Here is a 14,367-nt window from a genome sequence, read left to right on the forward strand (position 1 = left end):
TGACTTTAATTTAGCCAAATATAACAAATATTATCCACAGTGTTAAAGTTCAAGATTTAAACCAAGCATAAACAACACGCACTTATATTTAGGTACTCTTGGCTTTAATTTGACAGACGCAGATGGGTAATCATTCCTATGGGTTAAAGCCTAAAATGGTGTCTTAACACTCCCTTTCATGTGAGAGCACACACAGCCTGAGGCTGAAAGCCTGAGTTAACAGAGATAGTTCAAAACCACCTTCACAAATATATCTCTGAATGGGGCCTAGAGCTTTGTCAAGCCTTCTTACCAAAGGAAAATCTGGGTATGTTGAGATTGCTTCATGGTATAACCCTCAGGTTAGTATGAGAAGGCAATGAATGCTTTGCGAAGCATCTAAAAACCTCAGAAAAATCTTGCCAGGGTTAAGGTCTTTGCAAGCTGAGTCTGTTGTTTTCTAAGCGCTCTTTCTCGATCCCTAATCCAAAAAAAACCTCATGCACTGGAACCTTGCACACTGAGTTTGTTGTGTTTTACTTGTATTTAGTGCTAAAATTCACTGAATGGGTAAAACTGTATTCGACTGCGACAAGAATAAGCAGTGAAGTTGAGCCTGTGGTTCTGTCAGTCACTCTAGATCCATCCATCCTGACAGAGATCTTCGTACAGCACCAGCTCCTACGCAACAGCTGTGCCAAGGTGGAGAAATGGAGAGCAACTTTAATTCAGTCTCTGTTAAGTTGACCATGAGAACAAACTTATGCTTTATCTGTTATATTTCCATGGCTGTCAAAATATCAACTTATTACATTTGCTAACCACAATGTTTAAAGTAAGGTTTTGGTGTAATAGAGCAGTGGTTGTAACCTTTTTTTCACCCAAGGCACAACCAAAATCAAGCCAAAATCTCAAGGCATACCATATCTACATCCATACAAAATAGCCTCTATAAAACATGTTCCAGTAACTTAATTTGTTGTATAGTTTGGTAATGTATTTTTGTCCAATTTGTCTACACCAGTATGTGAGAGAGAGAAGGAAGCAGCAGGTGCTATTTTGAATGGTCAGTCACCCACAGGGGTGTAACGGTATGGGTAATACCATATCAGAAGCGTCTAAATGCCGTCTGTCCTGGACATGCGATGGTTTCAAATGGTATGTCTTCAGGGCAGACACTGTAGTATTTTCAGTGGAGCAGAGCTAATGTATGTGGGAACTACAATTCCCAGTGCCCTTGCATACCCACCATGCTTTGCGCTCCATTCGCTTGCTTGATTCTACAGCGCGAAAATGGCGGGTGCATAGAGTAGCGAGGGAATGACAAGTGACAAAGTGTTTGAGACTGCGGAGGCTCCAACGTCTTTTAAATCTGATGTGTGGAAACATTTTGGTTTTCTGCTGTCAAGAAATAAGAAAGGAGAAAAAGTGAAGGACAAACCAAAGACAGTATGTAGACATGGTGGTAGTGGACAACAAAGGTTTGAGAAGGTTAGTAAACACACTTGAGCCAATAGGTAGTAGCATTGAGAATGTTTGAAAAACTAGATCCGCAAAAATCCGAAAAATACCTCCGCCAAGGAGGTTATGTGATCTGCAGGGTTTGTCAGTTTGTTAGTTAGTTAGTTTGTTAGCAACATAACTCAAAAAGTTATGGACAGATTTTGATGAAATTTTCAGGAAATGTCAGAAATGGCATAAGGAAGAACTGATTAGATTTTGGGACTGATCTGGATCACCATCTGGATCCAGGAATTTTTTAAAGGATTCTGTACTATTGGGAGATAGGGCTAATGGAGAAGGTCTGTGCTCTCCAAGTGCTTTTCTAGTTATTAACAAGTCCAGCTGGTGCAGTATTTTATTTTATTATAAGAATTTTTAGGTCTCCCATATCCCATTCTCCATCATATTTCCTTTATCCTCTAATTTATTGATAAAGCTTCCTAAATTTTCAATCATTTTTAAGACGATGGACACCTACAACACTTTTGTTGCATATATTGTTATATTTCAAGTGCAATTGTTGTTTAATTAATGCAGATAACATTTTTTTTAAGTCTTCATCTGTTGTTCTGAGGGATTTTTTTTTTTTTACAGCAATAAATACTGTACCGTGGACTTGTCACTGAGGTAAACACCGTGCCGGAGATTTTTATAACCGTTACATTACTAATCACCCATCTAAATGACTTGGACTAAAGCGCAAAGTTTGCATAAAATTCAAGCTCTGAACAAAACAATAACAAAAAAATGTTTTGCCATTAGTGTGCAAACATGATTAGAACAATATGAGATGGGTGGAAAAGAACGGATTCAGTGTGCAAAGGCCTTTCAGCTTAGGGCTAAGGTTTAAGGGTTAGAGCTTTGCTTTTTTAAAGCAGTTACATATTAGTCAGACATTTTGTTGAATAAAGTACATTTCCAATAGTCTTTGGATGGTAGAACCATTTTCTGTTAAAGGCTACGTAACTTTAAAACTGATCAAATGTTTTGAAAAAAAAAACCATCATAAAGAAATAATCAAATAATTTGAAAATTCAAAAATAACAAATTCTTACATGTTTTTCTGCTGATTAAATGACAACAGCCTCTTACCTGTAAGCGAAAGAGTCTTGGATAGAGATGTGGAGTATGTGACTTGATGAAATCCTCCGTGATTTTGGAAAACTTTGCAGTCTCCTCTGTGTTTCCAGAGTCCACTAGACATATGATAAGATCTCTGAGTAGTGACAGAGTTGGGGAGACAGTATTTCAGCATTTTGCAATGATTGCTGCAATCTTCATAAAACACACAAATATTGATTGTGGTATCAGTTTTAAAAAACTGTCTCCTGACTAGAGTATGAATTGTCGGCAGGGATTGGGGGGTTTTACCCCCTGACCACCCTGCCTCTGATGATATATTTTCATCCCTGGGGGAAACATTTTGTCCCTGCCTCTGCTCCGACTGAATTCATTGTAATCTGTGGTCTAATCTGAGTAATCACTGTGTGATTGAAACATTGATGACACACGACCAAATTCGATATTTAGGTGGTCATTCTGCGGTCCAGCGCAAGGACAAGGATAACGACTTTATCTGGGCCAGATAGTATCTGAAGTTTGCGGTGTTAAATTTGGCAGCGTTTTTTAATTTCAGTCTCAGTCTTAGTCTTTAGATGAAATGCCTTTTAGTTTTAGGCACATTTTAGTCATTTCTACCATTTATAGTTTTAGTCTAGGCTAAAAGTTGACAGATACTCAAAAACATTTTAGTGTCGTTTTAGTCCTTAAAAAGTCCTCACCTTTTAGTCTTTACTTTTAGTCCAAGCATTTATTCTCTTGCCTAAATATGGTGCCAAATCAAGAACAACTGCATTGTTTCTTAACAGATTTACCTCAGGTGGAGAAAAATCACAAATTTTGATTGTCCAGCGAAAAATAAATTACATTTTAGTCTAATTTTATTCATATTGATGAAAACTTATTTTACTTTCTGTCAGTTTTGGTCATTAAAGCTCTATTTTTGTTAGTCTTAGTCTAGGTTCTTTCATGGAAAAAAAGGCTGTCAACAAACATTTTCAGTCATAGTTTTAGTTGATGAAAATAACACTGCCTGAAGTATCACTTTTCTTTTTCAAGGAACTTCAAGGTGAGGAAATCCGAGAAATAGTTGAAAACAACATTGCCCAATGACCACGTGGCGTTCCTCAACCACATACAGTTAAGGAAAATGAGCCAGATTTGGTAAAGGCCTAACTCCCATTCAAGGAATTCAATTTTTTAACTTCCTATGAGGTTAAGAAATGACTGTTTGACCTTGCTTGAAGAAAGACGTTTCTCTTTCAAGTAACTTCAAGGTGAGGAAAATGCAACAACTTGTGAAAAAACAGCCTGATGGACAAGGCATCTTGGAATAAGAAGATTGAGGGTTCGGGTCCTGTTGTGGTTGCCAAGGCAACAATGCATGTTTGGATTTATAGACGTAATACAAGATGTTGGGGATGTCCAACAGGCACAGGCCAGTTAGCTCAGATGGTTCGAGTGTGGTGCTAATAACTCCAAGGTCATGGGTTTGACACCCTTACTGGCCAATGACTGTAAGAGAAATGTCTGGATCACAATTGAAGAATATTAGCCAACTTTGGTAAATGATTACTTCCCATTCAGTATCAGAACTTCTGACTCACCATTTAACAATGCCAGCCAGATTTGGTAAAGGCCCACATCCCACTCCAAGAATGTTTCTTTTTCAAGGAACTTGAAGGTTAGGGAAAAATCTGACAAGTAGTGGAAAAAAGTTCATGGTATAATGACCACGTGGCCTAATGGACAAGGCGTCTGACTTCGGATCAGAAGATTGAGGGTTCGAGTCCCTTCGTGGTTGCAAATGCAGCTTTATACAACGGACACTTCTCTTGAGTTTAATTTGTTTGGATTTATCGACCCGATAAAAAATGTTTGGGATGTCCAACAGAAACAGGCCGGTTAGCTCAGATGGTCAGAGCATGGTGCTAATAACGCCAAGGTCATGGGTTCAATCCCCATACTGGCCAATGGTCCATAAATCATTCATCAGAAGACTGATCTCAGACAGAAAGAGAGATAGTCAGTGGAAAAAGAGCAACATGCTGTGCTGTCAGTCTGAGCTTAGATCAGTTTGAGTTTTGCTTCAAGACAATCAGATAAGCCAGGAACACAAAGATGTAACCTTCTGACTTTCCTTCTTTGTTTTGTCAGTTTTTGTTGTGTCATAAAAAAAAAGGAAATTCAGTAGTTAAATCACGTGTCTCTCAGCAGATGCAGCATCAGTGGCTGTGGATGAGATTGATGAGGGAAAGGAGTTGATAAACTTTGAGAAGTTTTTGGACTTTTACCTGTTGAGATTTGAGTTTCTTCTCATGTAGCTCTCTCTCTGTCCCTCATGGATCATCTGACGATCAGCTCAGAGAAAAGTTTATACAGTAAAAATACCCTGATGTTTCGGATTCTTCTCGTGGCTCTGTGAGCGTTTAAGTCAGAAATTCATCCAGGTCATGAATACCTAATTAGGCAGAAGTCGGCCGTTGTGTCCTCACAAACTACGCACCTCAAACTCAGAAATCATCAGGTGAGAATAGGCTTGAAGGCTCACAATGTATGCCTGGCCATAGATTAAAGGCCAGTAGCAAGATGTGTTTTTTTGTTTTGTTTTGTTTTAAGAAAAGCCCCCCCCTCTGATTTTTCAATAATCCACACCCTGCTCCTAACCATTATATGCTGCATTCATACAAACTCTAAAAAAAAGTATTTGGCTAAGTCTTGCACAATTATTTTATTTAAGATGTTGCCCAATTGCACTTACAATCCCATCACACCAAAATCTAAGGATAAGTGAAAGACTTATTTTAAATCAACATTCTTTAAATGAATTTCAACTTTTTTTGTCTGGCAATGGTAAGGCCTAAAAAAAGTGAATTTTATAAAGTCTTCTCAAATGGACATAATACATGTTTTGCATGTGTAACAAAGTCTCATGTGAGTTCCTTTCTAATGTGATTGAATAGATTTTTAAATAGTTTTTTTAACTTAAACACCCAAAACCATCAGGTGGCAGAACTTTGAATTTGTCAAAATAGTTTTTTTTTCCTTTCATCATTTCTAAATGAAATTTTTGTGCCCATAGTACCTTGCACATATCTATTTTGTGACTGTGTTTTGTATTTTATGAAGAATTTAGGATCGTGGGTTCCATTGCCTAGGTAGTTAGTGTCTTAAATGTTCAATTTTACATTATAAGCTGGAAGAATAATGATAAAAATGTTAAAATAAATGCATTCAATACGACAGCTAGTGCCATCAAAGCCAGCAAACATTTGTTAATTTTTATGTTTAAGTGTTGGAACTAAGAAGTACAATACAGACTGTCATGAAGTCCACTGACTCATGCTCTGAGTTTAATACTTTTAATTGGGTTCGTTCTTTTGCATGAACAGGCTAACAGCAGCATAACAATCTATCCCGAGCTTAACAACAACAACACTGCTTCTATGGTAGCTTAGCTGGGTGTATAAACACTTGTTGTGATCTAACTAACTCAAGTAATATGCATTCAAATCACATCACATCTCCCCCTTTTGACAAGTCTTCTATTAAGAGATGCATAACAACTAAATATCACTGCAACCGTTCTTGGTAAGTAAATACTAACAACAAAATTATGTTACTGGCTGCTACTGTGTTTAAACACCAATGAAATTAAAGCACTTTTTGAATCTCAACATAAAATTAGAAATGTTGTCATTTTTTCCTCTCTTTCCCTGCCTTGTGTAACTGAAAGCATTAACCTGTACTTCAGCACATGTACAAAACCTATCATCAACTATGCTACTTTGGGACATAGTCCTTGAACCTGATGGGAGTCTTAACTGCTCTCCCAGCCATGGTCCATCTTGTTGTAGTCTTTGGGCTGAGGGGATCACTGGGAGCAGCAGCAGTTGTGACACCAGGAGAAGCAGTAGAGATGTCTGTGTGACACTGAGAGTTGTGGTTCGAGTCACTAGTCTCTTCTGATGAAACTCGAGCACTACCCGGCACTTCTTGAAGATGTCTCCTGTTCCTGCGAGCAACTGTTCCTTGTTCTGTTTGCACGTAGTAAGATCGTGGCTCAGGTGCTTTAGCAATGACTCTTGCAGGGGTTTTCCATCCTTTTTCTCCATCCAGTTTGACGTTGACACTCTGTCCAGACTGTAGAGCTGATAAAGGCCGGGCTGAGTGACGTCTGTTGTAGAAGAACCTGTAGGCACTTTTAGTCTGTTGGTCCTTCCAGCTGACTGTTTCATAGTCAATAGGATGGTGCTGAAGTTGCTTTTGTAGAACTGGGACTGTAGTTCTAATCTGTCGACCAATCATCAGTTGAGCAGGACTCATGCCAGTTGCAGAGACCGGTGTGGCTCTGTAGCTCATCAGAGCAAGATGTGGGTCAGGCTGACGTAGGATTCTTTTCGCTGTGGCGACGCTCCTCTCAGCCGCCCCATTAGCCTGAGGATAGTGGGGACTGGAAGTTGTATGTCCAAAGTTGTATGACTCACAGAACTGTTTGAATTCTGCAGAGGTAAACTGGCTTCCATTATCAGTCACCAACTCCAGTGGAATCCCCCACCTGACAAACATGCTTTTCAGGCGAGAAATTACTTGCTGACTGTTTGTTGTTGGCAGGTGTGCTATCTCAATATCACGTGAATTATAATCCACCACCACCAGATATCGTTTACCCTCTAGTTCACAAATGTCTGCTGCAATTTTCTGCCATGGCCCCTGTGGCAGAGGGGTGGTTATCAGTGGCTCTCTCCCCTGACTGGGTTTGTTTGTTAGGTAGAACTTGCATGTTTTTACCATCTCTGTGATATCTTGTCCTATTCCTGGCCACCAAACCGTCATGTTAGCCCTGCTGCAACACTTTGTGAGGCCCTGGTGACCATCATGTATTTGGGAGAGAACCCTTTTCTGCTGTGAGGCAGGAATGACAATCCTGTCATCATACAGGAGTAGTCCTTCAGCTTCTGATAGGTGAGCCCTGGCTGCATGAAACCTTTTCAGTGTGTGTGGTATCTGTGACTGCTCCAACGGCCAGACCATGTTGGTGTAATGAATGACTGTCTGAAGGTCACTGTCCTGGCTAGTAGCCTCTCTGATCCAATCTGTCACTTGTTATTGGTCTCGTCGTGATCACTGCCTGAACATAAGCTTTGACATCATTTTCTGTGTCGGATACACAGCTGTCTTTCAGAGGGTTGAGGGACAACATGTCAGCTACCACTAGCTGCTTTCCTTGGACGTGGACAGCTTCCACATTGAACTTCATCAGGCGCATTATCAACCACTGACATCTCACTGGTGCTCGTATGAGTTTATGAGAGGGACTAGTGGTTTATGGTCTGTCTGCAAGCAGAACTTCTCCATGCCTTGTAGGTATCTTACAAACCGCTCACATGCCCAGGCACTTGCAAGACATTCTTTTTCAATCTGTGAATATCGACGTTCTGTATCTGTTACTGTTCGTGAGCAGAAGGCAACTGGGCGCATTCCATCCTCCTACTGCTGATACAGAGCGCCTCCCAAGCCGTAGCTACTCGCATCTGCACTAACCACGGTTGGCTTTGTAGCATCATAATATGCTAAAACTGGTGCGGTAGTCAACATGGCTTTTACTTGGTTGAATGCTTTCCCTTGTGCCTCTCCCCAAATCCACACAGCTTCATGTTTCAGTAGGCTGTTGATAGGGTGCATGACAGATGAAAGGTCAGGGAGGAACTTACCCAGATAGTTGATCATGCCGATCATCTGACGAAGCTCTGTTACGTTTGTTGGGCTGGGTAGTTCTGTAATGGCTCTGAATGGTTTGCATTACTGCTCTGAGGTTCTGGTCATGGTCTTTTTTGTCTCTGCCAAAAACCAGTATATCGTCCATCACTACCACTGTGCCTGCGTGGTCCTTTAGGAGGGTACTCATCTTTTGCTGAAATATTTCTGGGGCTGATGTAATTCCGAAAGGTAGCCTCCAAAAGCAGAAACGTCCCACTGGCGTGAGGAATGTTGTGAGCTTTCTGCTGTCTGCATCAAGTGGTATTTGCCAAAATCCACTTGAGGCGTCTACTGTGGAGAAAACTGTTGCTCCAGAGAGCTGGGGGGCAATGTCGTCCAGTGTAGGTAAGATAAACCTCTCTCTTTTCACTGCTTTGTTGAGTTTAGTTAAGTACACACAGATCCTTGGTTTCTTGTTCTTTTTAATCACTGGCACCATGGGAGCACACCAATCTGTAGCTTCATTAACCTCTTCAATGATGCCTAAAGACTGCATCCGTTTCAGCTCTTCCTCAACCTGGGGCAGGATGGGAAAAGGGACACGTCAAGCTGTGACAATGCTGTAAGGCTGGGCATCTGGTCGAAGCACTATTTGCACTGGATCACAGTTTAACAGTCCAATGTCCCCAAAAAGATCCTCAAAAGACTCCAATGCATTCACTCTGCATACAAGTCCCATTTCTGTTGCTATCTGTTGTCCTAATAGACTTGTGGTGAATGGGCCTTTTATAACATAAATCCAAAATGTGTATTTCTTTCCTCCTCTCACACAATTTGCCAGAAATTTGCCTTTGCAAACTAGCTTACCTCCAGGACTTGTGAAAACTCCTTTTGTATTTTCCAGTGGAGGGCGCTGGGGTAGGCTTTGGTATGTTTGTTCTGATATTACTGTGATATCTGCACCTGTGTCAAATCTGAATTGCACAGAAAGTCCGTTGATGTGCAGATTAGTAAGCCATTTGTCTTCATCAACATCTCTGTCTTCTGTAACAGCTCCTAAAAACCATGCACTGCCTTCATCATTGTCATTAGCTGTAGTTTTCACTGCACCTACAAGCTTGGTTTTACACATGACTTCAAAGTGTCCAATTTTATTGCACTTACGGCAGCGTTTTCCAGTTGCAGGACATGCACCAAATTCGTGTGTCTTCCCACACCTTGAACAAGCCTTTCCTTGTGTTGTCCTTGTTGCTCCTCTAAGCTGCTGATTTCCTTTGACTTTAGCATGCCTCTTCTCAAAAGGGTTGCATCATTTGAACTTGTGTGTCACTGCACTTACTTCACTTTCCGTGGACCTGGCGCTGGCATTTTGGACCTTTATTAACTCAGACTGGTGGGCAATACTGACGGCTTTTTCCAGGGTTAAGTCCGATTCCAGTTGTAATTTCTGTGACACGTCATTGTCTGCAGTTCCTATGACGATGCGATCTCTTATCTGCTCTTCTTTTGCAGCTCCAAACTCACAATGCTCTGCCAGTTCATAAAGATGTCTCACAAAAGCCTCCACACTCTCCCCCTGTCGCTGAGAGCGTCTATGGAAACAGGCACGCTTGTGTATAATGTTCCTTTTAGGCACAAAAAGTTCATCAATCATCTTTATCACTGCACCATAATAATCCTCATTGTCCTCTTCAGTGAGTGTGAAAGTGCTAAATATTGGCTCAGCGTCCTTGCCCATAGCATACAACAACGTGTTCACCTGAATGTCGTCGTCTTCCTGGTCGAGTTTAGTTGCTATACGGTAGCGAGAGAAATGCTGTCTCCGGGTCTGCCACGCCGATGGCTGGGTGAAGTCAAACGATTCCGGCGCATGAAACTTGGCCATGTTGCTTCAAACTTCTCTCTGCTAGTCGGGAGCACCGCTTCTGACACCATGTCATTAAGTCCACTGACTCATGCTCTGAGTTTAATACTTTTAATTGGGTTCGTTCTTTTGCATGAACAGGCTAACAGCAGCATAGCAATCTATCCCGAGCTTAACAACAACAACACTGCTTCTATGGTAGCTTAGCTGGGTGTATAAACACTTGTCGTGATTTAACAGCGACCTCTTGTGGCTAACTCAAGTAAGATGCACTCAAATCACATCACACAGACAAGCACAAGTTTCATTTTCTAATGGACCTTAACTGTTGCTGTTGAGAACTTGCTGCAGTTTGATTAAAAATGGATCATGGGCCAGAGTTTGGACACCTATGGTCTATTGTGACCTACAGGAGCAGTAGAGTGTCTTATAACATTAATCTGCTACATGCCCCTCTCTGGGTTTCTTTCTCAGATGGGGTTTGTACAACCAGGGCCTGTCTCCTCTTCGATACTTCATCTAACTGAACAACTTTCTTTCACTGAATAAAAATGTAACATTTCAAAACATGTTTAAGGAAACCATGACATCATCCTCTGACTGCAGACAGCAGAGAGAAGACTTTCTTCCCCACGAATGGGGCATATCAGTGCTGTAACATATTTAATTTGGTTCCATCTGATTTGAAAATTCTTGGCAAATGACTTATTTTTTGTTAATCTGGGAGATTATTTGCTAATTTGAAACAATTTTATTTTCCTTTTATTGCTTTCTTTATTCCTTGCTTTCAAATTTGATTTTTTTAGTGAATTAAAATGGGTTTCCCATAGCTGATTCACACAGTGCTGGTCTGTGTCAAATCATGCACTGAATTATACTGTAACAGCACAGTGTTTTTTATAATACAGTTTGGGCTACTGTGTCCCAGTCTGATAAGAAACTAGGTAGAGTAGGAAATACAGTGAAAGAGTAGGGAATAACATAAGGGAAAGGAAACACAGGTTGAATCTGAACCCTGCTTGGAGGCCTATAGCTTCTGTTCATGGGATACGACCTGATCACTAGGCTATTAGTGCACCAACACAGTCATTTTTGAATCGAATCTGAATGTATGTTGCTGATCTGTCTTGCATACACAGACAATACCCACCAATGAATTTCAGACATTCTTCACCTTATAATATGAACTCTCTGGCTATTTGTATCACTAACATTTTTCAGAACACAAACAGTTCATTACATTCTGTAAAAGATGACTAAATTTTGGCCAATGTTATAATGGGAGAACATGACAAAAGAGCCCCCATTAAAACCCATTCTCTGCTCGATACAGGAAAATAAACAGCAAATTAAGAAGAGAGCCAGAGACCGAGCTGCTGGTTAATGAGCTCCACACGTCATCCTGTGAATCCAGGATGAGTCTGGACAAAATCAGGACTGGACTTATTCATGAGAGAAAAGTAAAAGAGCACTGAGAGGTCACTTGCATCATGAGTTCAGCCCTCCAGCTGTGATCCTGGTCTTCTACCTCCTCCAGACTCTGGACCACCTGCTTCAGGGAGGGGACCAGGTAATGACACCGCCCTGGCTGCCGGAGAGGACGCACCGTGTGGAAGTATAGCACTGAGGCGTTGAACACTGCGAAGAAGCATCTGTAAGAAACAAACAAGTCAAAGAAACAAACAGAAAACATGCATTATTTATGAGATGCACATGCAAGCTATTTCATCTCTTAGTAAAACTCAATTTAGACTAAGTGTCATCTTTGTGAGAAGAAGTCCTGTGAACTGCAAATCTGTGTGGATAGAGCTTCGTAAAATGAGCCCCAGTGGAGCATATCGTAAGCTTTTCAATGTGAAATAAGAGGAATTTATGAATTCAATGCACTGTTTTAGAGAGAACTGAGAACAGTCTGTTTGAGTGTCGCTAATTTATTCACCAGAGAGAGGGTTGCGTGTTAGTCTGGGCTGAATGTATTAGATATGTATTCCCTCTGGTGTTAATCGGGATTGCTCACTCAGCCCTTTTATTGACAGCTTATGAATTCATTAGAAGAGAGAGTCAGCACTGATGATCTGCAAAGATGCATCATCAAAACAAAGAAAGTGAAACAAGTGAACATATCCGTCATAATTTCTGTTATTATATTCATCCTTAACATCTTTTTATAGATATTTAGTACCAGCTAGAGAACTTTATAAGAATGTATGCTGAGTATAATCCACTTATGGCATAAAAGGGCTGGATAAAGCCCAAAGAATCATTATACAGTGCTGTTAAAAAGCATTCACCCCCATGGATGTTTTACCATTTTATCGATTTTATGAATAAACCATGGTCAATATAGGACAAAAAGTAATTACAAACTACAGTGAAAACAAATTTCTACAAAGTAATGTCAATTAAATAAAAATATGTCATTTAAAATAAGTGACTGCGTAAGTATTTACCCACCTTGAGTCAGTATTTAGTGGATGCACCTTTGGCTGCAATCATAGCACCGAGTCTGTGTGGATAGGTTTAAATCGGGCTAGCACAACTGGACACTGCAGTTTTACTCTTCTTCTTAACCAGCCCTTTTCAACTCAAGCCATAAATTCTCTATTGGATTGAGGTCTGGGCTTTACTCACCCAACTAAAGACCATTCACCTTGCTGTCTTTCAACCAATTCTGTGTAGCTCTCGTTGTATGCTTCAGGTCATTGTCATGCTGGAAAGTAAATCTTCTTCCAAGCCATAGTTCTCTTTTAAACTGAATAAGATGGTCCTCCAGGAGTTTCTTACATTTAGAGGCAGTGGTTTTACTTTCTACCTTTACAAGCCTTCCAGGGAAAGCTGCTGAGAAGCATCCACACAGCATGATGCTGCCACTGCCGTGCCTCACAGTGGTGATAGTGTGTTTGTGGTGATGTGCAGTCTTTGGTGCCTGCCATTTTGTCTGATGACCAAAAGGCACCATTTTGGTCTCATCAGACCAAAGAACTTTGTCTCAAAAAAACCCCATATATATATATATATATATATATATATATCTCATTACAATAATTTATTTATAAAGTCAATAAAAGGGTAAAACACTAAAGGGGGTTAATACTTCTAAAAGATACTGTATATTAGACACAAATCAAACCCTTGTATCCCAGAATATCTGTGAAGTGGACTGGGCCCTCATAGCCAAAGAAAACACCTTAGAATGAATATTTAACCCTTATAATCTTAAGCACATGATCACTACAGATGAATAAAAAGTCCACATTCTTGACATCTTGAACAAAGCCAAGCACACTTCCTAGAGCATACGTACCCTGGATCAGATTTTGCAATTTCAATTGCTTTAAGGAAACTTTGCACTGCCTCTTCAAAGTCCTCCTGAAATAGAAAATAATGCAAAAAAAGGAAGTGAGAACTTGTCAAAAGATACAGAGATCAGACAAAACAACAAAGATGTAAAGGCCCCCGTTTGATAAGTAAGAGAAAAACACTGCACTTAACTATAAAAAGAGAAGGGAGAATTAAGCCTTTCAGAATAAATGTGTGGGAAAAAAGGAACTGTTTTCAAAGCTAGGCCACAACTGATTCAAGTGTAAATAAGTACAGTGTATCTCTACAGTAACTGTGTGTATCTGAGTCTAACAGATACACAAACACATACACAACCCCCCCTTGAGGAAATGTGTCCAATTTACTGTCCTCACCACAGTCCCAGTGGTCGGCGGAGACTGGAGCTGGCCCTGGCAGAGGTAGGCTCGACACAGAAATTGATTAGCCGGCGGATTCCCTTCAAAGAACATCTTTAGACACGCTGTGCTTATCTCCAAACAACCCAGCTGAAAAATACAGAGAAAGAGAGATACAAAGGCCAAACTAAATAAATATTTAACTTTACCCCCAGATACACTCTGTCACCAGCATTTTTCTAAGTTTGATGCATTATTTAAAGTATTTAGAAATGGTTTTATGTATGTGTGATGCCCTTTTATTTTACACATGACAAACATTAGTTCTAATTGCTACCCTTGAGAATGCCAGTGCTGTGTTATAATGTCTGTGGCTTATTTTTAGATAACACAGTGTAGGTCCCACTCAGTGAAATGTAGCACAGTAAGAGGATGTAATCTCGTGACAGGAATCATGACCATGTTGTGTACCTTTAATTGTTTTTGGATTAATTGTTTCATTCTTTTGAAAGCTTACAGATCAAATTATGTGACAAAGGGATCAGTGTGTCAAAAAAGTCATCCTGCAACTGGAGTTTTAATGCC

The 14,367-nt window shown here is 40.3% G+C and overlaps 1 protein-coding gene and 2 non-coding genes across 3 annotated transcripts in view; 2 read left to right on the top strand and 1 right to left on the bottom strand.

Moving 5' to 3' along the window:
- LOC121511202 (cilia- and flagella-associated protein 46) overlaps positions 1 to 14,367 on the bottom strand; it is a 157,200-nt gene that overhangs the window by 137,717 nt on the left and 5,116 nt on the right. The window contains 4 exon segments of the mRNA XM_041789801.1: positions 2,575 to 2,698; positions 11,593 to 11,757; positions 13,410 to 13,474; positions 13,801 to 13,932. Of these exon segments, the coding sequence (XP_041645735.1) occupies positions 2,575 to 2,698; positions 11,593 to 11,757; positions 13,410 to 13,474; positions 13,801 to 13,932 (486 nt within the window).
- trnar-ucg lies at positions 4,273 to 4,345 on the top strand. Its single transcript has one exon. It is a non-coding gene; the product is annotated as a tRNA-Arg (tRNA).
- Positions 4,441 to 4,514, top strand: trnai-aau. The gene has a single exon. It is a non-coding gene; the product is annotated as a tRNA-Ile (tRNA).

This window comes from Cheilinus undulatus, linkage group 6, assembly GCF_018320785.1.
Source record: "Cheilinus undulatus linkage group 6, ASM1832078v1, whole genome shotgun sequence".
Lineage (NCBI taxonomy): Eukaryota > Metazoa > Chordata > Actinopteri > Labriformes > Labridae > Cheilinus > Cheilinus undulatus.